The sequence below is a fragment of the Ptychodera flava genome, chromosome 19 (assembly GCF_041260155.1).
Source record: "Ptychodera flava strain L36383 chromosome 19, AS_Pfla_20210202, whole genome shotgun sequence".
NCBI lineage: Eukaryota > Metazoa > Hemichordata > Enteropneusta > Ptychoderidae > Ptychodera > Ptychodera flava.
This window is the reverse complement of record NC_091946.1, coordinates 24355002-24382522: the sequence shown is the minus strand read 5'-3', so window position 1 is coordinate 24382522 and position 27521 is coordinate 24355002. Positions and strand designations below refer to the sequence as shown.

Sequence of the window (27521 nt, the reverse complement as noted above, 5' to 3'; positions counted from 1 at the left end):
CATTCAATTTTTATTGCAATATTGCTTTATTGTGATCGTTAGTTTACATAGATTTTACCTAACACTTCACTTCCTTTTCAGTTTTACTTTTCTATTTTGTATATAGAGTGTGAGCTACGAACACCACCACCACTTTCAATTCCGAGCTGATTTAAGATGCAGAACAAGGTCTGTATTTTGCGAAAACCACCAAAATATTGCAAAGTACTGTTACGTCAAAGGTACATCTGACGCAGCTTTCATTATTTTGTACTAACAAAGCCCTAAACAGCACGATATATCACATTGGCATTTGCTCTGGCGAAGAGGACGATCAATAACCATTCTTCTCCCATACGACCAAAACGTTTCAAAGTTCCCTTCCCTGGTTTTGTTTGACAGTAGCACACTCTATGTATATCAAGACGTCTCCATCGACGGGAAAGTTATTTATACAGCTATATCAAATATTCATGGCTGCGTTTGAATAACTTCTGAATGTACTTGAATGTTCTCTTAAGAATAAACCAACACTGTGTACCTGAACGTGCCTGCGAATAAAGCAACCTTAGGGCTAACAACAATGAATCACAAGCCAAGTGATCGGAGGGACTCCCTCTACTTGTGTCGAGACTTCGTTCAAATATTATTCTCAGCGAGCTGAGGTCGTGGTTCAACTTTAAGAGAAACCTGTTGTGAATTCTGATAGACTGTCTGTACATTCCCTGGATTATAGTGTTACCATACCAGACAAGAGCTCAGCCACTTTTTACCGCCATAGTTTTGGAAAGTCTGTAACATCTTAACGCGTCCATAAAAAGGGAAAAACTGGCGTCACACTGGATTGTTACTTCCACACATCACAAAACGTCTGCGAGGCAACATTATCGTAGTGTCTGAGGTTGACCAGCTTTATCCTTCTTCTCATCACTCTTTAGACCCCTGAGCCTCAGGGCTTAACATTCTGTCCTATCTAGTCGTCGAAAACCTTGAATAAGAGCTAAAAGAAAAAAGCCGCTGCATGATTACTAATATACGAGGTCAAAACGTACACACAAATAATTAGTCACATTTAATGTCGTTAAATGGCTACTGATTAAGTAACATAATATAAAGTTTCATCGATTTGCTCTATTTCAATTTCAGAGACTTGACTGCGCCATCTCACAAAATCTTCTTATAAAGTCAGAATGACTTCGAGCTCCTTATGTTTGTTTATTATAACATCAATTGTTTTCATGGAAACTAAGATTGATGATCGTCTTTAAAAGCTAAAGGTTCTTTAAAGTGGAAAATATCTCCATTCCACCTTCACGATACCAGTGTAAATATCGTACCATTTATATCTTCGATCTGTTGTCTTTCATTTCTCATTTTATCGTATTTTGTATTTCAGTGCTTTTCACTGTTGCAGTTAAGAATGCACTTTTCCATGATGTTGATGATTACGGCGAAGATGACAATCATAACACTTGTGAATAATATAATAATAACTATACTTGGTGATGATGATAGTGGTGGTGGTGGTGGTTAGCAGGAGGAGGAGGAGAAGGAGGAGTATTATGTTGTTGTTTTCTGCCGGACATCGCATGCGGAATATCTTTGTAACGAAATAGGATGTGAGTGGTGTAAAGAGTTCATTGAGGCTGAGAAACGGAGTGTCAGGGGGCTGCATTCTTACTTCTGAACGTTAGTAATGTTCTTACTTATTATGGAGAATGCGTTTCAAAATCGCCACAAATGTAATTTTACGTTAAAAAGTTTAACAGTTTCTTGCTGTGCTATTTCAATCCTTTCTCATGTAATTTATAACTAATGGTATTAGTGACAAGAGTCCTTGGACGAAATTAGAATGCGGTGGCTGGAGCTGAGTGACTAGAGCGAACAAACTAATTGGAGCCGCAGAAAGGTGTTCGCAAGCGATTCCTTGGCAGATGGATGGACATTTTTCCTAGCGACTGCGGACGGGGAAAGGCAGCTGCATTAAAACACCACATTTTCTCAAGATGTTAAAAAATATTTCATAAAAGTTTCTTTAACCAAGTTTAAATCCCCCATCGTTATACATTGTTTCGTTCACTGAACGGATCATTTCACAGCGACCACGCGTGAAGATTGACAATTCTCTCTCGCTGTTTTCTTTTTGTTTCGCGACAGTAGAGTAACGTTTTGATAAACTTTATGGTCTGTGAGCTTCCAGTATTCCAAAGTTTATGATACAGCTGTTGAGCCAGTCGCGCAACAGCTGTAAATTAAATTTTGTAAAAAAGCCACCACGGATCGGGACACAGGGATCTACACAAATCAAAATACATCACGTAGACGTAGAGGGTAATATCTTAACATAACGTACATGTAGCTCCGCCTTCACATCCGACAAAACTGCCATGATCTTGGCCTGTATCTTGGCCTGTAGTATCAGTGGATGAAGCAGGTCGTGATCTTAACTATCTGTGGCATACAGAATCGACGATTTTAGCGTAACGAGCATCTTTTCAAGGGCCTGGGTTGTTTTCAGTATCACCACATTTCATTAGCAACATCTTGATAGCCATGTAGACATTGCTCTGTTGATTGACCGATGTAATAGACCAATAATGATATTACCAAAGTTACCGAAAGTTTGTACCCGGTCAATGAATACTCATTAGCACAGGCAGATAGACAAGGATATGTTACATTTCAGCGTATATCCAAGTAGTAAAGGTGGCTCGAAAACGAATATAGTCACCAAAATTCTGCACAGCAATTCTACAACAGGTGGCCACTTAGCGTGCTTGGGGTTAACATTAGCAGTTGTATCCTTTGCTCTCCATAAAGTTGGTTGTAAATACGCACCTATACGACCTCGCTAAAGCATACCCTCTCCAGTATTTATTAATGTTATTATTATGTCTGTATAATTTCTCAAAAAACTCTGTTTTCGAACAATTTCGTTCAATTCCACGGATTCATAAGCGGTGCTGCTGCTCATTTAAATTCAAGGTGGCTCTAAAGCCTTTGGATAGAAGCGAATAAAGAACAAGCCCAAGAGCAATTCCATTGCCGGGACAACAAATTTTCATCTTCTTCCTCAATCCTTGTATTCAATGCTTCAGAAGTGTCTTCGATAGCTTCAGCGTCTTTGTTAAGAGGATAGTTTCTTTGTAGCTTCAGTTGCATATTAAAAGAGGAATAGATTCCGAAAAACGCGGTATTGATGGTGACACTCAGCAACGATTTGTAGGTGTTGGAGAAACGGATTCCTCTCTGATGTTTTCTGTATCCAGGCGGCAACGGCGTTTTCTCCATGGTTTCCACGTTTTCTGTTGGGAAATTGACATCAGGCGTTAATAAATATCTGTTCGTGGGATAAAACAGCAACATTAGAGTTTGAAGACATGACTAATACAGTAAGTTTCGTAGCCGCCCACCAATATGTTATTGTGAACACACTTAATATTTTGCAGCGTTTTTGGTATCATTCATGCCAGAAATTTTGTACAGCACACAAGATTCCTATTATTAGTATATTTCTCTTTGTTTCGATGTCACACCATAGACTCTAGAGAAATGCTTCTCTGAGGATCTATGTTCAGATCAATCTCAATGAATAATATATTCGGATTTATAAATAAATTTTGTTCAAAGATGTGTAATATATCAAATATTATATTACCATGCCCTGTCCGTCGCGTTTCAATCGGTCGAGCTGAACCACGTGACTGCCCACAAATACACAGTAATGGTTCGTTTTCATGCCCGTGAATATGAATATATCGTAAACAAAGTAACTGTACAGCTAAAACGAAAACTGTGATTTGTACAAAATTCATTATCAACCACAAAATAACTGGAGCATTTGTCAGCCAAGTTTAGACGCTTTTTTCTACAAAAAAAATTCGGATTTGCAAATTTTTGCAGCGCGCGCACTACTCACTGACAGGTTCTTGGGCCCCATTGTCGTTCGCACGGGAAATTTTCGTAAATTTTGACAGTTTTTCGGGGTTCGTTGATAATATAAAGGAAATAACAGGCTCCGCGCTGACCATTAATGTTTATTTATGGGCGCGGGCGAGAGGAAAACCAAATTAATTTTTCTACAAAAAAAATTCGGATTTGCAAATTTTTGCAGCGCGCGCACTACTCACTGACAGGTTCTTGGGCCCCATTGTCGTTCGCACGGGCAATTTTCGTAAATTTTGACAGGTTTTCGGGGTTCGTTGATAATATAATGGAAATAACAGGCTCCGCGCTGACCATTAACGTTTATTTATGGGCGCGGGCGAGAGGAAAGCCAAATTAACGGGCTCGGCGAGCCTCGCCCGTTAATTTTTGGCTTTCCTCTCGCCCTTGCCCATAAATAAACGTTAATGGTTAGCGCGTCGTCCGTTATTTCTATAAGGTTATGTCTTACGGACAACTGCTTTTTAGAACCACTGTTTTCATTGAAGTGGACACTGGAATCACGGTATAATATATGGAACATAACATCACTGTTTTTGTCCCTTTAGCTGACTTCAAATGTATGTTTTAACCGTTTTCCTTGCACATACTATTGCAGTGTTTTGTAAGCGAGTGAGCGCTCCGCCATTGATATTTTTCGTTGAAAACAAGAACTTTTCCCGTTCATGTATAAACCCTCATGTATTCCGCTCACCACAAACAGTCTTGGACTGAAGGGAAAGAAAGTGACCTGTGAGATTGTCACTTGAAATTCAGGGTAAAATTCATTCGTCTGAGGGCGGCTATCATCTGGCGCTGACCCAGTATTTTCCAGTAATGGGTGTCTTCTAACCGCAAAAGTTGACAAAAGTGTGAAGCGTTCGCCACTAGGACGAACTTTTCCTCTCGTCTGTCCGACGTATCAATGACGCCAACATCGACGCAAGTCCTAAATACTTCCTTTTGTTTTCGCCTGAATATTTCCAAGTCTCGGTAAAATTGGTCGCCCAAGGCGTGGATTTTCCTCCACAGTGTTTTATTGAAGTAATCGTAAAGAATTGAATCGGCGAGACTCCACTGTCGAATATTTTGGTCAAAACTTTTGTCATAGTTGTATCTTAATCGTTTACTGCGAACTCCTTTAGGAATATACAAAATGTCGTCAAAATCCCAGCACAGCAGGTTTTTCAATAAAATTAACGACTCGTCGTAATATTCCTGGATGAGAACTAAATTGAATTCTTTAGAAAACTCTTCAATTTTCAACAGCACGTATGAGATGTTGGTCTGTTGCTTAGCATTGAGCCCCAGATCGTACATCTGACCGTTTCTGATGTACGGTCGACGGAAGAACGTCTGCTGCGAGAATTCGTCCAGCCTCCGGAGGAACATGTTGAAAGGGCGCCTGTAGATTGTCAAACCGAGCTTCTCGGCCAATTGGAAGTAACCGAAAGATGATTCCAAGTTGGCGACGGGATCGCGAATAATGGTGATGTATTTGGCACCAGGACGAATCACCTGGCTGATTTCCTTCCTCGAGTACCGTGCGTGGCTCGTCAGAATGTTGAACGTGACAGCGTCACCGTCCTTGAAGTCAAGCGGAGGGGGAGACTTGATGGCCATCTTGCGGTGGAACAACTGACTGGTCAAAATGTGGCTGTGTGGGTTAAGAACGAAAGACAGATTTCTCAGGTAACCGAATCTTTCGATAATGGAAGCCAGCGTGGTACTGCCAGTCTTGTGGGTCTTGACAAATACTATGTTATTCACCTCTGCACATGAACCGTTACTCCTCTCTATGGCGCTGTCCGATATCTGAGAAGTCAGCTCGCTGAAGTTTGTGCTGAGCAATTCCAAAACAGAAGACCTACGGGAGAGAAAACAGATCAACCGTTAACTTGATGCAGCTGTATGTATTCGATGAATTAGATTTTGAGACACCAACGGAATATTTCGAGAGAGATCAGGTGGGTTGTATCAATTAGTCAGCCGACCGCGGCTCTATTTTTAAAGTTGCACACTTTTAGATAGATAGATAGATAGATAGATAGATAGATAGATAGATAGATAGATAGATAGATAGATAGATAGATAGATAGATAGATAGATAGATAGATAGATAGATTGATAGATAGATAGATAGATAGATAGATAGATAGATAGATAGATAGATAGATAGATAGATAGATAGATAGATAGATAGATAGATAGATAGATAGATCTTGGGTAAACAGTCATTTTCTCTGCATGGAAACAAGACAGACTTGCACAATCTGACTGTCTTAACAACGCAATAGTTTAGGCAGGTTGGTGAACCTCGGCCTTCCACATTTTTCCGCATGTTGTAACAGCAGATACATATATGCAAATAGACCAAGCTTGAGAAAGCAATATGCACAGAGACCAAGCTCTTTGATGTCGTCCCTGGAAGGTGACCATCGACGTAACGATCGTTATTCGAGGGATGCCGGTAACACAAAACACGTGCTCTTGTTATATAATCTTATGTTTATGAGTCGCTATATGCCGGGTACAACATATCCAAAGCCGCACTTATTGTTTGGTAAATCAAGTCAAGGCATTGTCATCTTGTCTGTGATAGAGTTCCGATCGTAGTGTGCGAACTTGCGTACTGTGGTGTCCCATATTTATTTTCATTTCATTTGAGTTTTCAGTGGGGAAGTAATTACATGTACTGTACAGGTGACATGCCACTTGATATGAAAATTATAGGATTTTAGACAGGTTTATCGATCGAACATTCTGATTACTGTGAGAGATATCAAATGTCCTATTCTAAAATAAATGTATGCATGCATGAGAACAACAACGTTCAATATGATGGTGCTAATATCAGTTTGTGCATGCATGCTAATCTCGCACGTTACATGACATTGCTTTCGAGGGCGATTTTGTTTTTGACACATCGTGCTCCAAGCTAATAGTTGTTATTCCTATTCGTCGGAAAGTGTACAGGTTTTTTTTTTCTCGGAAAAAACATCGATAACTGTGGTTTTCATTTTCAGTTCATTGACATTGTAGTTGATGTCTGCAAGAAATATAAATCAAACCTGTTCCGATTAACTCGCATCAGCGATCGATTTTGAAAAGACTGTATGACCAATGGAGGAGAACTGTGCGTTGAATAAATTTGTATCATCACATTTTGTGTATAGACTGCACCATAAGCGAGTAGTTTCGAGATTATTTGAGTCGCAGAAACAACACTGATTGTATTACAAGCCGACAGTGCAGCCATCGCTGAAGTGCACTCTTGAACGGACAAACGTGCAACCGGTGACAGATAGATAACACAAGCAGCTTTGACGAATACATCAGTACAGCTCGTCTAATCCTACACCATACTTTTATTATATTATGAATCATTATCATGTGTGTGTAAGGTTGGATCAAGTGTAGAGAATCAAAATGTTGAGATCGCAATTCCTGTCGGCAATGATAAAAAACACAGTGTCTGGCACGCAAGCAAATACGTTAAGTCGTATATGCGTGCCCTTTCTTGATTCACCGTCGGAGTGTTTAGGGGACCCCTAACTCAGTGCAGGTTTACTGTTGAATATGAATGTGGAACAGTATACGATTCGTGCACAAATTGTCGTCAATTGGCTTTAGCTATACAACATGGCTGATTGGAGCAAGTCAACTGTATTATCTATAATAGCTTTCGATCACGTTTAACATGGCTCAGTGTAGACGCTGAAGAGATAAATTGCTTTGCAAACTTGCTGTCTGTATTCATCATTTGAAAGTTGAAAATATATCTTTGGGTGTTTCTCTGTCTTCTCTAAGTGTAGCTACTTGCTAAGCTTCTGATCAAAAGAGAGGCTATTTTAAACATGATCTGACAAATCAAAATTGAACGCTACAAGACAAAGTAACCTGGTTGCAAAGATGACGTACATGGCGCGATTTAGGGGATGTTTCATAGACTGATAACAAATCATTGTAGACACTTTTAGAAGTATGCAAAAATCCGACAGATGATAGAGTCTTCTAACTCGTTATGGCAATTGTATTGTTTTAAGTCACTTGTCAAACATGAGAAAAGTAAGTTAATGAACAAGAAAAACAACAATAACGACGAAGTGTTAGCATATAGTAAGATTCATCACAGACAGTCGTTTCTCTACTGTCTATATGGATTTCCTTGTGCATCTGTTGTAGTTGGAACGATGTGCGATATGCTGCGGATGAAAATGTCATTTTGTCTTTTCAAATGGTATGTGACGTCACTATCCAGAGAAGCATAGGGCACTAATGAACTGAGGTGACCGCCTGTAAATTAGACGCGCTGCCATCTCCCAGGTGGGGCGTCTATTCCATCATTCGAACTCCGTCGGTGGTTTCAACTCTTCCCCTGTCGATGTGTGACAAATGATCGATTTTCTGTCCAATAGAAGTAGAAACGGCGAAAGATAGAGAGTGAAATTATGAAACGCCTAATAAGAATCACAATTTGTATATTTTCTTATTACGCGCAATTCCCTAATGATCGCGATACTCTAAAATAGTACATGCAAACACGATAATGGGTCTCTAAAAGCAAAATCCCGATGCAGATGTCTTGGCAGTCCACTGTTCCTGTCTACATTTCTTATTCGGTTATTGTGTTCTCAGTTTAGCGACGTTCCCAAGAACGTCCTCTCGCAGAAACCATTGTATTATTTTCGTCGCCTTTCCACAGATAAACCCCATCGAACTAATCAACTTGAGAGAGACAAAAAAGTACTCAACTCATCATAACAATCGATCCATCAAACACGACAAAAATAGTGACTTTCCGCCAACGTGACCTCAGGTTAACCGGGGATAGACCTGTATTTGACGACGACTGGAAAATGACGTATTGCCATGGAAATGTCAAACGGAGAAGACGTATCGGCGACGACCAACTCTTCGTCCGGATATTAAGGCTGGAAGCGCGGGTCAGATATTGTCTGCGCGACTGCTGTGTAGTGTCGAATTAGACCTTACCAACCGTCATTACATCTATTTCAGCGCCTTTGGAGTATTCACGTCGTTTAAATTTCAGGCGTTCTAATGCAACTTACAATTTCACTATTTTTGCCAAACTTTCTCCGCAGAGCGTTGCACATTAATCTGATTGTATGTCACCGTGAGTCGTTGCATTGTTTAAGAAAGTAGTAAAGTAATGTTTCGTATTGTGATCGATCAGTGATCGCCTCTGTTGCGATTTTACAAAGTTCTCTTCGTCCTGTTGAATCCAATATTTAGCATTATATAACTTTATTGTGCTTAATGTATGGTTTAGTCCATTATGCAGAAAACAGAGGTGGGCGGATGCGCTAGAAATCCTAAGAAAGGGTGGAGCAGTTCTCTTTGTGTTTTTTCTGTCCCCCTCAGTACATCGTTTGGTCGATGAACATGCGCAGATAACGTCCTCCAAAAAGTATTACATTAGGCAAAAATGAAGTCTGTTTCTTATCATCGCCCTATCGCTTAGAGATCAGCCCGTCATGCCTATGTCTCTTCTTTCATGGTTGCAGTTTTCAACAAAATCCTCATCAAAGTATTCCCCCACAAATACCTTTCTTGGCCCGAGTAATTCATTATATTTTATCACCAATTTTAACAGATTTGTAGAAGTGATGTTCATATATCAATTTAAAGACTTGTGTTTTGAAAAACATAATAAGATAAAAAAGAAAATCGTACCACAATTTTGCCGACTGTCAGGATTTGTAACAAATCTCTGTATTCTTAGCCTTAAATAGAGGCCAATGTTTTCATCTAGAGTTGCTATGACACAGAATGTCAAACCAATGAATAGCAATTCGGGATAGATAACAATCAGTCGCCGCAGTCCAGCGTCCTCGTTATTTCTACGGTCAATTATCGTACAAACGTCGACATACATACATACATACATACATACATACATACATACATACATACATACATACATACATACATACATACATACCTCTCTCTCTCTCTCTCTGTCCCTCTCTCTGTTTGTGTCTCTATCGCTGTCTCTCTTTTGTCTCGCTCTGTCTCTCTCTCACCCCATCACTCCCTCTCTCTCGTCTGTGTAACGATGACCCATGCAGGCGACAATACTGCCGTTCAAAATATGTAATTGTCTGTCGAGGTTACTAAAGTTAGTCTACTGATGAAGTTATTTTTGAAGAAAAGGTCTTTTTTGGTTGTCTTTTTACCCGTAGAAGGTGTCAGGCTGAGTTTTGAGACGTATTTTAATTGTTTTCTCTCTTATTAATGGGAATTTCAGTCAGCCTAATCTTAAATTCACAACAAACTATGTATCAAATGTGTCAAAAATATGTAAATGAATTAGTGAATTGATAATTAAGATTCAGAATTAGGGGTCAATTGACGACAACACCCAGACGATATCAAGGAAACGTATCGCCGACGAGACCTTTACATGGAGGGGAGTAGTTTAGAGTTCGGAATATCGCATAGCTTGAAATTCGTGATTGCTTTTTAATAGCAGTATGGGGACCTCATTAAATGTTGATTACTTTAAAAGATTACGGTTGGTTGTCGACTTTGACACAAAGGCGGGGGAATAGAAATAGTCCTTCGGGAATCTTGCTATTGATTTCCTACTTCCTTCTCCCATTTACAGATAATGTACTGATTGACGGACTAAATATAGCGTGTGTATTCGGCGAGAATGCGAGGTGAATGGAGCGAGAGACAGCTGTCTCGTCGTTTTATATAAACCTCTCTTGTCGCAGGACAAAAGTGAAGGCTAATTGTCCACATCATTTGAACAAATTATGGCAGTTTGTGCACTGAATAGCAATTAAAACATATATGAAGTAATAATAAGTGCGGGTCACGTCTTCTTTTGCTTGTTTTAATCAAATACCCTTTCCTTTTTGCGATACCTGAGCGTTCAGGATGCCGATTTAGCGTTACATCTTTCCGCCTGAGTTGTTCTGTACAGGCACAAAGCGACTCCAATTTTCTTCCCGCCTCTCTTAATGGCATATGATAATTTCTGTCATTAGCTTTCGGGGAAGAAATACCATCCAATTTGAGATGCCATTTCTACACAAATCGTGTCGCCTAACAATCAAATTATGTGTTCCTTCTGTACCTTCAATTTAATTTGTATGGCCCTTACTCATTCATTAGGGGTCCGCGCATAGGCAAGTCAATTTGCTCGGTAGTTCAATTGAAAAGATCGACCGACTACATAATGACTGGATTTGCTCTACCGCCGGCCATATTTCAATGAATTCCTTTATGTTGTCCGGCTTACGCCATATTTGTTGCTGCCCATTTCTTTAAAAGAAAGCCGTCTTTACATTGCATAATTTTTGCATAATCCTGCGTTCTTTGGGCAGAATTTCATTAGGTAAATCATATTTTCTTGGCTTTTCCGTTTACCGACCAATTTCTTCGACGTTAAGCTTATAGGTTTTTCATACGGTATTCTCTCTGCTGGGATTTTAAAACGAACTTAGTAATGCTTTCGGCACTTTCATTTCCTTCTTTTCGTTGTCTGCGCTCCAAAGTTGCAAATTACATCAACATAATGCTCCCGCGCGCAAAAATGACCGACTCATTTTCTCGATCAAGGCTGGTCATCATACCAAATCCAAATCACGTGAATATAATTTTGAAAAATCTCTATAAGATTTTACAATAAATTCTAAAAGCCAAATAGTCATGATCTCTTAACAAAATCACATTCTGACTAAAAATTCTGACATTATTGTCGTAAAACAGACAGACAGCATGCAGTGCTCACAATAGAGCACACGGGTAATTTTAGAAACAGCTTTTCAAAGAAAAAAATTCGTAACTTTTTTACTTGGCCCTTTACCTGACATCTGCAAAATAACTTTGCTGATATGAGTTTCCGTTCATGGCTTGTCATATCATTTTGCTTTTTTTATTCCCTGACAGTTTTCTTTCATATCTGTCTGAAGTATGTCTGAACGAATGTAATGATTGAAAAACTATTCAAACTGTTGACAGCCGTAGCTCTTTCCACAAAAATAAAAACTCTCTCTCTCTCTCTCTCTCTCTCTCTCTCTCTCTCTCTCTCTCTCTCTCTCTCTCTCTCTCTCTCTCTCTCTCTTCTCTCTCTCTCTCTCTCTCTCTCTCTCTCTCTCTCTCTCTCTCTCTCTCTCTCTCTCATTATTTTAAGAATGCATTAATACACTTCCTTTCCGTGAAAATTTGCACACGCACACCTTAAAGTCTTTATCTTTAGAATGCAACACCTGTGGGCTTGCCATACGAATATGAGAGCAGAGAGATAAAAGCAAAGTCAGTTTGAACTGTTCGAGTTAGAGCTGCAGACTCAACATTTCAGGTAATTATTAAATGTACCATAATCATCTTCTGCATTTGGTGTTTCTGGATAGATCTTGAGTTCTTATTGCAAATTATATTGCTTGTTTGTTCTCGAAGACCTTGCCAGCGTTTTCTGTCCCACGGAGAGGAGGTATCGAAGGATGATCAGTACACATAACGATAGATGTTCCTGGCCTTTGTCTGATCCAAATGTTGACATCAGGCAGGACTTGACAATACAAAAACCTTGCAGAGAGAAAGGGTTGCTTCTGACAACTGACATTTGACCCTACTAGTGCATTTCCAGAAACAGCATGCATATACACATAATCTCTGTGCTATAATATAAGCTGAAGGGAGCACCTTCTACTACACTTTTGTAGAACTTTTGTAAATAAAGAAAAAAAGGATAAATTGAATTTGAAAGACGGCATTTCAAACAGAGAGTTTAAATGAAGCCTATGTTATCATAAGACAAGTACGGTCCCCTGCCAATCATCACTCAGCGTGGGTAGTAAAGAATGTTCACCTCCCTAGGGAGTCTTGCAAAATGGAATATCACACGTCATAATTCACAGCGAGGGAATGCAGCTTTTAGAGCGACCATTTCAACGGCGCACAAGATTTGGTTACCGGCTTCCATGGGAAGTGTATTTACTCTAATATCAGCAAAGCAGATTCTCAAAGCTTTAGCTCGGTTGTTTTTCTTCGACAAATTGGCACTGACGAATGTCAAGACACGTTTAGACGTCGGTTCGAAGTGAACATTGCTGTAGAGTTTGCTGCCGCATGCTGTTAGCAAGTGACATCTTCCTTTGATATCCCGTCTAGTAAAGCTGACGAGAAATGTTAACGTGTATCTCACAATATAGGAAAAATGTCCTGGGCGAAAACTGAACAGAGAAGATCAACAGCTTAGACGGTCAGTCAGTTAGACGATCAGTCGATCAATTAGTCGATTGAACGATCACTCTGACCAATAGAATGACTGAGCAATACACGTAAAAGTAATTTCCATATTTAGAATGATGCAAGAACCTGTCATATCTTAACAGCCGGCAAAGAAACACAGGTGCAAATACGATACTCATCTGCGCGAAGAAATGGCCGACAGATTCAGTCGGGTTTTAATTGAAATGTGTAATATCTCGACACGTTCGATTAAATCTGTCCGAAGACTTGTTCCAAAATGTAGGGCCAAGACATTCACCTCGTAATCCCTCGAAGAATAAACACTGTTGCACTCATTTGGTCTGCTTGGGAGTTAATTGACTCACAGTGGCATAGTACTAAACTACTGACTTCTGATAACGGAGAATAAATTAGCTCCATAGCAGTTAGTGTTATGATATCGAAAAACTATTCTGCAAAACTCTTCGGACTTCGGTTTCCATATGGATCAACAAAACACCCTGAGATATGAGAGCTTTAACGCAGAATAAACTTAGGTGGTCAGACAGACTCTCAAGCTTTCTCTAGAACTGTTTCAATCTCATTTTTAACAATAGAGTATAGAAAAAAGATAGGGTCCATGTTGAAACCCGGACTGATTAACTTTTACGTCTTATTTCGTGACTGCCGACTCATAATCAAAACCCATGGAGATGACTTTATTTCTGGTTATGAAGAAGAATAGATCAAATAAGTTCATTGACAAAATTAGAAGTATCCACTTTTATGAGATGCGTCCTACTTCAAGCGTTCAATAGCTGTAACATTTGACATGACAATTGTATTTTCATTATTTTTTTTATTAAAACAAGAATATCTTCCTTTTCGTATCCCGCTGATATGTTGAAAAATACCCTTTGGATAGCATTGTAAAGACAGCGACTATTATACAATATGCTGTTTCATTGTTGATAAACGAATTCTAGTCCGGACCAAAAAATCAGTTGTCCATAACAACATGACAAGATCAATATTGGATATTGCAAACATCCAGGCTGTATTGACAAATTGAACGTTACGCACTTCGACACGGATCTGAGAGTTGAACAAAAGTTGCATTTTATAGAAGGTAGTGGAACGACTGGAAAAATCATCACTGTGAAAGCTGATGAAGCTATAACGTTCAAATGTTTATTTTGCCTTGTCACATTTCGCCAAGTGGGAGCTGTCAGATTCAGAAATCCCCTGATCACTTCATACCGTTATCAGTAAATCGAGCGAAAGATCATGAAAGATAGATGACGAAGACAACCTTCAAAGACTTATCACCCAGGAGAAATAAGATGACGATATACAATTCATAGGTTTGTATATGCGAATTTTCCCTCTCATTGCTGGCGGTTTCACTGAGCCGATAACATTAACACAAACTGTGTTAGTCTTGCGTGGAGACGGCTTGTATAAACATTTACCATTGCTTGCCCTTACAACGCCCGGTAACAATTAGACTTGTATGTCCTCATTCTATGGTTTTTCGTTTACTTTTTCACCCCTTTAATGGAGGTGAAAGGGTCCACAAGAGATGTGTGTTCGACCTCTGATCCTAATGGGCAACTCATGTAACGACTGTAAACATCCTATCCGTCAAACCTGCAATCGCACCCAGGCCTACGAGTCGGCTGAGTCCAGTACCGGGGTACAAATAGATTCCTCCCGTAAATGGGACAAAATCGCCCCAAAGTAAGACGGCAAGAAAGCGTCACATGCTAACATACCAGTAAAGGTGTCATCTACACCAATGATGAAAACCCGTGTTGCCATGGCAACGTGATGAGGATCGACGTTTACTTCAGTTGCAATCCCGCAACAGCTATGCACCGTTATCTCCGCACCCGCAGCAAGTGAGATGATTTCACCGGGCACAGATCGATATGTTCCGTAACCGCTTTGAGTTTTTTCTGTCTCAAATAATCTAACCAGGCGTCTTGTATTTCCGAGAAAAGAAAACCTAAGCAGATTGGCGACGACGCAATGCGAGAAGTCTACGACATTACAATGCCACTGAAATACAGTCTAAATCCCGGAGTAAAAAGATCCTTTTGGAAAATTCATTTCCCCATCATCTCCTGATCCCATGACGTAATTTTTCAATCAAGCTCGACTAATCTGTATTAAATTGAGCTTATACAAGCTTGTACGGAGCTACTGATATCATAATGTATATTCATACGAGCTATGCGGGGGAATATTCGCACAGTATACGTACACGCAAAACATTGACTATGTTCTGTGCGCCATCTTCACTTCGCAGAAGATAGTAGGGTTTTCCGCATGAAAACGTTTGAAACTGTACCCTCAACTGTGATCTGTTACAATATTTCTGTTATTTTTTGCCGTAAATCAAACCCATTTCAGTGAAATTTCGTTTCTTCTCCGTAATGTTAGCTGCCATACATAGATATCTCTCACCTTTACTCGCCAACTTAATGACTAGTTTACCTCTATAATTGTGTATAATCAAAGGTAATGGCATGAATTCCCTATTCAGTGGTATTACTGTCGCCGATGGCTTATTTTGTAATAATACAGTATTTGATATTTTTCTCATTGTATTGTCACGGTCTGCCTGAAGGTTAACTGTCAATGCGACAATGAGGATTATTAAAAAGTGGGGATTATAGAAACTACAAGATAGTCTATCTTAGCCCGAATCTGAACCTCGCAAATCGATTTTCGATAATCTAATTGGGTAATTTCTATTTTAAGATAATCATTTCGCCATAGTTCTTACGTTTCTCAGTTTTAAGATAATGAGCTCAGAAATCCTCATGGGGTTTTATGTGTTCATACAACGTTCTGACGTTATTTTGAACCCGCGTCATGCAAAGCTTTTGAGAGTCTGACATACCGAGTGATTTTTTTCAAAGGACTTTAAACGCGAAGCCATTGTGTAATTGCTTAATCGCGTGTCCACACCAATGCATCTCCAAACAAACAGAAAAGCCACGTTAAAATGAATTAATGCGTCGAGATCCAATCATACGTCAAACTGTTTAAATGCTCGCCGGCATTTTCTCTGACCTCTGCCGGCAGAACGCTTCACAGCTTCGTGGACTGGTTTATCCCGCTGACATGTAAAACGACTGAAAGTTCAATATGCCATCCTTTCCTGTTTTTTGTTAAAGTTGTTGAAAATGGCAAGGGGAATGGAATACGCGAAAAAAAAAGCACGACCTTGAGCACACTGCAAACACTGGTTTGCTCTGTGTATCAACTATATGAATCATGTTGTTCTCCAATTAACATAAATGCATGACGTAAACTAGAATGAAAACATTAAGTGGGACATCCTTTTCGCATAAACGGTTTTGTGTAAGCGTATTCAGCATAAGGAGCGAGCTGATTTTCAATTTTTGTCTTTGATTCGATTCAAATGATCGATCCCGGGCTTTCGACTGTCTCGGCTCAACGCTTTGACTTTAGCTAAGAATCTGATACGTGCCTCTATATCCAGCGTTGTGCACGAAGTCACGCGAGGATAGTTTCCAAGTATCGCCTCTATTTAAACTTGTTGAAGAAGATTAGACTCGATGTTGTTGCGTCCTTATTCTCGGCTTCAATCAAGGGATTACTGGCGAGCAAAATCCGTGGTATCAACAGACTCGTTCCTAAAATCCCGTACCAGACGGTATTTATTTTTAAACATAGCCCTTTGCTTACGGCAGTATTCTATTCTTACTCACCTCGGGTTCGTTGGCGTTCTGTAGATCGGTGGCTGCGGAAGATTCCTTGTTTTCGTGTACAGTGTCAGGAAAGCCACGGCACAAAGCGCAAAGAAAAACCCCGGCAAACGTTTCAGCATGTTGTGAACTTCGTCTCGATCAAGTTCTCAGCTCTGCTTTTGGGTCAACGTACAATGATAGCCCCTTGAATGTGTTCGCCCATGAAGACCTGTTATAATTTCTTCTGCGTGCTGTATTTGCAGTTGCTGAAGTCCTTGTGTTGCTCACGCCGGGTGGTGTGGTTCAGGGAACATGAGATTGCGTGTACATCACTCTTTGTGCTCAGCTCGGCATCTCTAATATCCGATTCAGTGTGAGGCATTGTCGACTAAGTGGGCCATGTTACATTATTGTTGACTAAGTGGGCCACGTTACATTGTTCACACATCCCCTGCAAATACGGGCCTACCAATCCAGACAAAATAATCGCGCGCAGTGTGTGCAAGGACCTGGCGTGTCTATACCGATGAGGACCTCTCACCATTCCTGGCCATTTAAATTCAAATCACGTTGCCGGTCGATCGCTATCACATGTACTGCCTGTATAAGTATAGCTCCTCATCTGCGTTCAATAGCGACACAGTGAAAGCAGGTATAGGTCGTCCAATGCACCCACTGTGCTGCAGAATTTCTCTCACTAGGCCCTGTCTGGATCGTGATGTCCTCGGAAAGCTCGTATTTCTCTGATTTCTGAAAGACAGACAGAAAAAAAATATTTGTTTTCGTTTTGCGAGAGGTTGATCACGAGTCAAACTTTCGCTCTGTTAGAATCCTCAGTGGGTAATGCCATCAGTTAAACAACAGTCTTTTCCAGTGCCATCTGGCTTCCTCCATGTTCAGCTCTGACATTTATCCGCCAGAAATGACCCTGTCTGACTCACAACTTGAAACCAGGATACCTTTCATACGAGCCACCTTGGAGGTTTTGCTGCAAATAGAACTTCCGTGCTGTTTTCTCGACGCGATGTCATGCGTATGCTATCAGAAACTCGATGTGATCGGCGAAAACTGATCTTCTCCCGCGCAGACACGAAGTCGGTACAATTGACTTGAAGAATTCAAATCCAAAACAGAAGTCGTACAGAAAAACTCTGCCTAATAAATCTGCATTCTGTATTCCATGTCACAGGCGATAGAGCCCCGCTGCCGCACTGCCCATCTTTGCACAAGCCCAGTCACAGTGTTTGTTAATTGTGACCTCCAGAGGTTCTAATTCGAGAGCCCGAAGCGTAAAGTAAGTCGCCGTTGATAGACTTAAACATGGTTAATTACGGATCAAATTACAAAAGGTGCGCTAGGTGGCACTCTTTATGAGGACCTTTAGGTGCATTTACGGGGCGGGAGATGAGTCTTGATGGGGTCATGTACTCAGGGCACTCACTCAGCCGTGTACCACACATAATATATATCGTTACCGATACAGAACAGTGTCGTCGTTCAAAAATACCTCAGTTCATTTTCCGTCTGCGGATACTGTGACAACATATCTTTGTAAATTTACAGCTATGCTGGGAACGCCTATTGGTGTCACCTGTTTGCCCGCAGTTGATGATATTGGAAAGTCAGGAAGATTGAAAACTGCCGGCTGGCTTTTCGCACCGCATGCATTCGACTATATGTACACTGTGCGCTAAAGCTTTCTCGACATAGACTTGGTACAGGATAGGAATAGATCGCTACACCTGAAACACCAGATATGGACGTTCAAAATACGCTGCGACTACGCTCCAAAGCTTCAATCTCGCACACATCTCGTCTACCCATTAAGTCAAGATATGAGAATGGGCAGATGTTCTCAGTTTGCGTTCTCTTAATCACTCTGATGAGCCGCTCTAACCTCATGGCATTTTCAATAAGCGGACCCTGAGAAGTTTGCCTTGAAGGATAAATCTGTCATCAGCGATGTCGGTTTTCGATCTGAGTTAAGCAGACCTGTGAGGAAGATCGAAGCCAGGTATCTCAGGCAGGACATCAATACTAGCCATTATATTTTACACCAAAAACAGGAAAAATCGATCATGCCTTTAGAATTTAATGCGTACAAAGTTTGACATGGATTGATTTGCTTTGATTCTCTAGGATTCGCAATCTGTGTAATTTGAGTAATGGAGCATTGAAATTAAACCGAATACTAATTGGAGTTTGGAGTTCATACGTTTATGATAACGGTGATATACTTCTCAACGCATGCATATATATTTAAAGGGATATAGTCGTCGGAACTGCGCTCAAAGGTCGTATGGGACCCATACGACCCATGGCAACAATATATCCAAGGCACAATGGTGATTGATGACAGTTAAAACATGTCTGTCATAATCTATCATCGTATAATTTAAATTTTGCAGCTATGATGATGAGATGCATCTTGATATCGTGCACGAAATACATTGTTTGTAAACAAGAAACCCGCACAGGCGTAGTTCCGACGACTATAATTCCTGTCGCAGGCTAGTATACATGAGATTTGGGTACAATGCGGGACATATCACAATCCGCTAGACGAGTGCTACACAGTGGAGCGAATAGTATCCAAACCGAGTGTGTTACCGGCTGCGAAGGGTGTTTTGCAGTTTACATCGAAGTTAGCGGGTTTTTTTGGTGTTAAAAGTTGTTTCCTACGTCCACCGCCCGGAACCGATTATTGTTGTCGGGAAGATACATACGGTATACACATACTCGACGTTTACAATGGAAACGACGCAGACGACAAAAGTGTTCTCAACTTGTACACTACACTCAGTGTGACAGTTTTCGGACAGGGTAGTGAATTTCGCCCAAAGTCGTTTCGTAAATGACCAGCAATACGAAATCTTATTACCATACCTGTCGAAACTTTATTGTGGTTATCCTCAAACTCAGTTGACACGACGGGAGTGGTATTTCGGGGTCAAAGTTGCCAAAGTTTTGACCCCATGTTGAAGGCGTAATAATCGGACTGCAATCCCAGAAATCGGACGTCGTGTTTTGAATGTGATTAGGAGCTAAGTATTGATAATTTGAAACTTCAAACCACTGATTTTTAATTTCGATGTGTTTAGAAAACTGGATATAAGAATATTTCATGATAATTAGTTATGTTTAATCCATGGACGACTCAACTATATTTCGACGTGTATAGCGCTTAGATATCGGACACGGGCTGTCTCTGTGTGTGTTGCTTTCGGCACCTTGTATATCGTACGGTGTGGCTAACTTCGCTAAGTTTGTTCAGTGAGTATTACTAATAATTGTTTCCATTGCATATTTTGTTTGTGTTAGAATCGCATAGGCATTATTTAATAAAAATAGCGAGTATATTTCATCGTATGGAATTATTTACCAGTCAAGTTTTTACACGGTAAGTTAGTTACTACGTTTACACATGCTAAATATTGTCTGTCCGAAAACTTGTACATTTCTTACGTTCATTAAATGTACTCTTTTTTCTCGAAACAACTGCGCAATTTTCGTTAAAACTACATGCAATCGTAGCGAACAATGGAAAGAATATTTCAAAATCATTATTCTCCCCAACATTCAAAATTCAATGCTAAATCAGGGCTTTAGTCAAAATTTCAGTTACTTTGACCTGACGGCAGTATGTTGACAGTATCACTGACGCGGTATCAGACGACAATTTGTGACCGCCGCTCGTAGCGAACTCAATAGCTCCTACCAAAAAACTATCGAAAACGGGAACAACAGTGTCACCTGACTTAATATGAGGTCACATGACCTGTAAAACGCTATCGATACGGAGCGAAGTGAGTGTAACTAACAGCATGTCACTAAATGTCCGAAAACTGAGGTCGTCCGAAAACTGTCACACTGAGTGTACTCTTGTATTAGTTGCCGTGCATTTAATCACTTATTTAGTTTAGGTCTCGTTTTAGCACTGGTACAACTTACAGTTTTTGACCACGGCTGACGTTGGCTCTTGTCTAATCAGAACGAAGCTTTGGCGATACTGGCTAGGTAACACAACGTCTTTTAGTTAATATTGTACGACTTTTCCCAGGTTTCATGACGTACGTTAATTCACGCACAATCCATTCATCGCTCGTTTTCAAATTCTCCTATCTACGCTGCGGGCGACCAAACCACACCCTTCTACAAATGATGGAGGGGCTGTAATTCATGGTATGCAAAGTTGAACTTGCTGATCCATACTAACCTGTTTACCGAGGACCGAGCCAGAAATATTCAAGTTTATTTGAAGAGACAGCCGCCGTTGCCGCGAGAAGTATCTTATCCGTCCTCGTTTGCTTTGATCAAAATTACGCTGACTCGAGGGAGTTGCGGGGACGAGGACGCATTACCAGCCTGAAGGAAACAAGTAATGAACAAACAGAAGGAAGAAAATGGTTTTGGTCCCTACTGGGAATTAACCGCTCTCAAGCTATCTCTCTGCGTTAACGTCAATGCATCGAAGCTGTCTCAGATACTTCAATGTGACATCGATGAAAAAAAGACGAACTTACATCACTTACGCTCCTCGGAGCTAGGGATCTTCAGTTAGAATTACGTCATGCATTTTTCATCGCATTTAATAATCAACATGTAAATAAAACTCCGAGGGTTGCTATTGTTGTTATTACTACATGTATTCGTCCGCCAACTGATTGCCGATAACTTTCCAATGGTTATATATGTCACTCCGATAAACATTTATATCAGTAACCATCCATGAGTTAATAGTATACGCAGCATTTTGAAAGGCAATGACAGTTGCTCAAACAACGCCCAACCTCAAACATTCTTTTTGCCGCTGTAAATTACCGATAATCAAGAGAGACAACAGCTCTTAATTAATTGATTAGGTAATTAATTGTTAGTTATTAATTAATTATTAAAACTCGGCTACGGGTTTCTATACTTTGTGAACATGGGGTTGGCATCGTGCAATAAAAATAGACAAAAAACTAACATCGACATTAAGGTAGTATGCGCCTCGAAAGTGAAAGACTTAAACTTTTGCTCAAACTTTCCTCAACGAAATTTTCGACCATTCTCTTACCGAATCAACATAAAAATCAGGGGGTCACCGTTTGAAATTTAGAACTAGCGAAACAAATTGCCCCAAATTTTGCGATATTTGACATTCAAAATGGCCGTCATTCCTGTGTTAACTCTATGGAGAAAAGTTAAATTTTGGATTTTCGAAAAGCTAAGCCTGTGAAAGTTTTTATTTCTCAAAGAGCTTTAAACTGAGCCCCAACAAGTGGTGGATCAGAAAAGAATTGTAGAAATTTGAGGATCCGACTGTCTGTCCTCGAGGCGCATACAACCTTAAGATAAATTAATGAAGATGGCAAGCTTATTACACAGTCATATGGCGACACAACGCAATGCATACTTGAACCATAGACGTTTGAGAAAAAACTGTGTATATTTTAACTGTTTAGTTCTTGATGTCAATTTTGCTTATGCCTAAGAATAAAATTATGGTGAAAATGAACATTTCTGTTTCAGTTCTTCAGTTTTACTATTTAGACGTCTCGTATTCCCTTTCGTTGCAAAATGTCATTAGTCTGTCATATGGCCATTTCATGGCCTTTATCGAAGACCAATGCTTCAGAATAATATATTACATTTGCGCTACTATTTGAGCACACATCTGTCCTGGCAATGAATGAAGTAATTCTTAGTGATGATCTAAACTTATGTAACGTAGGGATAAAAATGTATGAGTCTCCTCTGATATTATTCTCACCATCTTCTGTGCAATGTTTTTGCGTTGTATACACTACACATTAGGTGTCCTCTCGTGAAAAGAAGTGCAACGGTTTCATGCATACATACACATAGAAACACATACATACATACATACATACATACATACATACATACATACATACATACATACATACATACATACATACATACATACATACATACATACATACATACATACATACATACACACACACACACACACACACTGGTTTCCACATAGCACGTACTTTAAAGCGACGGTCATTTACTAGCGGCAAGGATGAGATAAATGGTGTATTTTGTATAATCACTCGAATTTTACGCCAACTGAAAGCTGTTCTTTGAGGCGTTCACGATGAAGCTGATTTTATAAGTACGTTGTGGTGATCTGCTCATGCTGAAAACTGGCAAAGTCCAAAGTCTCCTGACACAAAGGAATTCAAAGTGGCATACCAGAGGCAAAGTCATGTTGAAATTTCGCAAACGTGTATCGCCCGGGGCGCGCCATTTTCATGTAGATGTTTTTCTGAAGGCTGGTCTATCAAACTCGACAGGATTTTTTTGCTGTCTGTTCATCAATTAAGGGCTTTTTCATAGAACGGAGAAAAGCGATTACTTCGCGGTCGTTTCAACCTATTAGTGGCTCGCATGATTCATTTGTACGCTCCACCATACATGCTTTTCGGAGGGTTGAGTGACCTCTCAAGCCGAATTCCAGAGAAACCTTAAAAATGGACTGTCTGTACAGGATGGGGATTTGGTTGGTCTTAAGAATAGCACTGATTAGTTCCGATAACCTCTTTTTCACGCCTAATGTGTTTGGGAGAGCGCCAAATAGTAATTATTGTCGGCGGCTTCCCTTGCATCCGAGTAAAGAAAGTGAAATAGACACCCGCGTATAAATATTCTTATATCGAATTCCCTGACGCCATGAGAACCAGAAATTTTCGTTTATGTTTCTTTTCGATTCCTTGCGAATAAACAATTTACTTCTGAAGCCAACGTTGGATTAAATAATGCATGCATTTGCTGATAGTCACGTATTCAGCGTATTGACGGTTCGTATTTAAATTCCGAAATGACGAGGGATCTGTTTTGCTGATATAGTTCAGAATAGGCATCAGTGTTCATCAAATTTTGGAACGACGCCATTTGTCTTTGGTCAGGAAGCAAAACACCGCAAACCACAAACTTGAGGGCATTCATTTTAAATATTTTATCAATTTTTTTTTATTCCTTCGCAAAAAGTGGTTCTAGGTAAAATGCTTCAAGTCGTATTACGCCATACAAGTCACACACATAATAATTATTCTTAATGACGTCTTTGATATCTTTCGTAATCTTCGACCATTGCACCGTTCTGCCCCGAAACCGTTGTTTTCAATTTTGAAGCGAAGAAGAACACATAATGGATATCTGGTGACTTAAGACGTGCCAGCGGCAAGTCGTGGACAGAACTAATTTGTATAATGCAAGCCAGTACTGCGGTAAGCCCCGTCGCGGTACTGACAGCGTAACAGAGTTCAATGCAAAGGCGATGAATGTCGTGCGATCCGATCAGATAAGATTATAACAACCGTATTTTGAATGTACATTGCGTTGACACTAAACATGTTGAAGGTACTGCTGGTTTTCTTTAGAAAACTAGCAATTGGGATTTTTTCGTGTAATATATAAAATATATTTAACGAAAACATCCCAATTGCTCGATTGTATGTATGTATGTATGTATGTATGTATGTATGTATGTATGTATGTATGTATGTATGTATGTATGTATGTATGTATGTATGTATGTATGTATGTATGTATGTATGTATGTATGTATGTATGTATGTATGTGTATGTATGAGTGTGTGTATGTATGTATGTATGTATGATGTATATATGTATGTAGTATGTATGTATGTATATATGTATGTATGTATGTGTATGTATGAGTGTGTGTATGTATGTATGTAGGTAGGTAGGTAGGTAGGTAGATAGGTAGATAGGTAGATAGGTAGGTAGGTAGGTAGGTTTAGGTAGGTAGGTAGGTAGGTTTAGGTAGGTAGGTAGGTAGGTAGGTAGGTAGGTAGGGTTAGGTAGGTAGGTAGGTAGGTAAACCGACCTATAGTACCAGGCAGGACTGTCTTCAAAGACACTCTAAGTACTCCTGCGGGAAGATATACACGTGTATGGTTGTTATTGTGTTCTGAACTTTTCAATAGGCGTCAATGCGCAGGTCAAAAGTAATCCACGTAAAATCACAATGACAATAATATTGTTATTGTTATAGTTCGATGTTTAGGCGGATGCAACAACCACAACTTCTTCCCTCGCAGTACTAGTCATCTGACCACCCACATGCCCGACGAGTCATTGGCGCGGCAATTTCATCCTATAACTCATGCCAACACAAGCTAAGAATACGTGACAATGGTTTCATACCAAGTGTTAGACGGTTTTAAGACTTTGAAGAGAAAGATAGAGAGACAAGACCAAACCTAGGAAATTCCGTAAAATTGTATATTAGCAGTGTGAAGTATACAGTCAACTTTATCATTAAAATCAAATTGTGAATAATTAATCATAGTAAAACTTCGTCGAATTTCCCCATCTGAAATATACGAACCGATCTTATGTATTCCAGCACGGTTTGTGGAGGGACCGTGATTATAACATTGCTTAAATCATTGTGTAACATTGCTCTTACTATAGAGATATTTCTTCCGATATTGCTAAACATATCCATTCTGATGGCAAGATCATAAAATCGATCAAATAAAACGTTGATGATGAGCAAACGGTAAACACTTCAGTTAAATGTTAAAATACACATAGAATACACACAGATAATTTGAATTACCTGCCGGGTCAGTCTTGCAGCATGCAGCACAATTCAAGGTCACCAACGAAACTGTCCACTCAGGGCTGTGCGGCAAATATCCATACGAGACTTCTGTCTCGGCTTACCCCGTCCTAATCGTCTCTTTGATCACCTAACAAGACATTTCAACTTTCAAAATATTGCTTCCCACTGTTTTCAATATATACAAAGCTCTAATTTTCCCCCGCAGGCATCGAAGAAGAATTCAAGCCCGACAATAATGTCTTTTTCTCCGCTATATAGTCGCATGGCTCATTGTTCGGGTGTCGAGAACAGAACCTCTCTGCATACTGCAGATGCCGGCGACTCCAGTCCCGTGCCGAATCTACACCCCTGTCGAAGGCTGCAGACTTGTAAGTGCAAGATTGAACCAGTCCGTGTCGCCTTTCGTCTTCGACGCAAGCAAGAGTTGTGATAGGATGAACCAGCTCAGATAGCGCAGCAGTGTGGTGCGTGACAGCCGGCTTCCAGCATTGCATCATGGGTATATACATTCAAGAAACCGCTGTGGTCTTCAAAATCCTTTTGCTTGTGACTGATTCCATGTAATTAATTTTAGACCTAGCTGTGTATGTGTACTCCAGCTCCGAAGTATTTCCGTTCAAAATATTTCCCAATTAGCGACATCATATTACCTATGGCTCTGTTTTAGCTCAATTATAAAATTCTTCAGTCTTGTAAGATAAGAACGTGCTTTCTCATTGATACCCGAGTTGTACAGCGAGACGAGCGATGAAATTCCACCAATTATTTGGTATTCATTTTCTAGAATACCCGCGCGCCCTTGATGAAAATGAAATAACCGACATCATCTTAAAAATGGGATTCAACTGTCATGAGAGTGCAACGATGCGGGCGTTTTAGGAAAGATGTTCGTCTTATCTGTTAAAAACATTGAAATAAAAAAAATGTCGCACACCTTTCAACGAAGAGACTGAGTGAACGCGACGTATTGATGAGTTAGAAGATGTGTAACAGGACACCGGTTCGATTTTGGTACAGAGCCCTGCACGCGCGCCAGCGCTAGGTAACGTAATTGGCAAATCCCCGGGAGCTGTGCTCTCTCCAACCTTGTCTGTATTAGCAAAGGGTACCGCCGTCGAATCGTGCTGGGCGAAAGCCGAAGGAGAATTGAATCATATAGTAATGTAGTTATTGACATCAATGAACGTTGACACATTTGGACTACCCGACTGCGTTTACTAATCTCTCCAAAACGAACAACAACGGAAGAGCCTTCTGAGAATACTGATTGTTTTGCAGTCAACCAAAATGCGAGAGAAGGGATTTTTGTTTGACTTTTCGTACGAATGACATCGTGTTATGACATCGTGGAGTAACAAAGTGAGACAGTCTAGAATGATTACACTGGCGATATTATTTTCATGGTACTTGGGCCCCTCCGATGAGTGCACCTCATGAAATATTAGAGATGCGGAGGGGGACACAAAGAGTGAGGTACTAGCAATCTCATGTTCCTTGAACCACAACACCGGCAATCGCTACACAACGATTTCAACGATTGCAAACCTTGCACCGGGCACGCAGGGGAAATCTACAGCTTGCGTAAGTCTCGTCGTATAGGCGGACGCATCCATGCAGTTGTCATGATATGTCGACCCAAAAGCAGAGCTGAGCACTTGATCGAGACACAGTTCTCAACATAAAACGTTTCTTGTTTTGTTTTTCTCTTGGCGCTTTGTGCCGTGGCTTTCTTAACACTGTGTACAAAAGCAAGGAATATTCCGCAGCCACCGATCTACAGAACTCCACCATGAGTAAGAATGTAGAATATTACTTTCAACAACAGAGGGGCAATACTTTAAAACAAATACCGTCTAACGTACGGGATTTGGCATACTTATACGGGATTTGAGGAACGAGTCGGTTGATATCGGTGTAAGTACCGTTGGGATAATACTCACCCGTGATCCCTTGATTGAAACGGAGAATAAGGACGCAACGACATCGAGCCTAATCTCCTTTAACATGTTTAATAGACGCGATGCTTGGAAACAACCTTCGGGTAACTTCATGCACAACGCCAGACAGAGGCGCGCGTC

The 27521-nt window shown here is 40.2% G+C and overlaps 1 protein-coding gene across 4 annotated transcripts; it reads right to left on the bottom strand.

Annotated features, from left to right (window-relative positions):
- Nucleotides 1-27521, bottom strand: LOC139119006 (galactosylceramide sulfotransferase-like). 4 transcript variants are annotated; one of them, XR_011548831.1, is made up of 5 exons: nucleotides 25438-25911; nucleotides 16854-17582; nucleotides 4619-5770; nucleotides 2333-3284; nucleotides 1-979 (listed from the first exon to the last, which is right to left on the bottom strand). XR_011548831.1 is itself a non-coding variant. In XM_070682617.1 (4 exons), the coding sequence occupies exons 2-3, from the start codon at nucleotides 16970-16972 to the stop codon at nucleotides 4666-4668; spliced, it is 1224 nt and encodes a 407-aa protein (XP_070538718.1). In that variant the 5' UTR covers nucleotides 16973-17582; nucleotides 25438-25911; the 3' UTR covers nucleotides 1029-3284; nucleotides 4619-4665. The 4 variants fall into 4 exon arrangements, 3 of the variants coding, with proteins under 3 accessions (XP_070538718.1, XP_070538720.1, XP_070538719.1); XM_070682617.1 differs by lacking the exon at nucleotides 1-979 and having other exon boundaries at nucleotides 1029-3284; XM_070682619.1 differs by lacking the exons at nucleotides 1-979; nucleotides 25438-25911 and adding an exon at nucleotides 27384-27521 and having other exon boundaries at nucleotides 1992-3284.

Bases quoted from the DNA above. Each gene is read 5' to 3' on its own strand.
- LOC139119006 (XM_070682619.1), bottom strand. From the start codon at position 16,972: ATGCTGAAACGTTTGCCGGGGTTTTTCTTTGCGCTTTGTGCCGTGGCT. The intron at 5,771-16,853 runs GTGAGTAAGAAT...TCTCTCCCGTAG, and splicing joins AGAACGCCAACGAACCCGAG to GTCTTCTGTTTTGGAATTGC.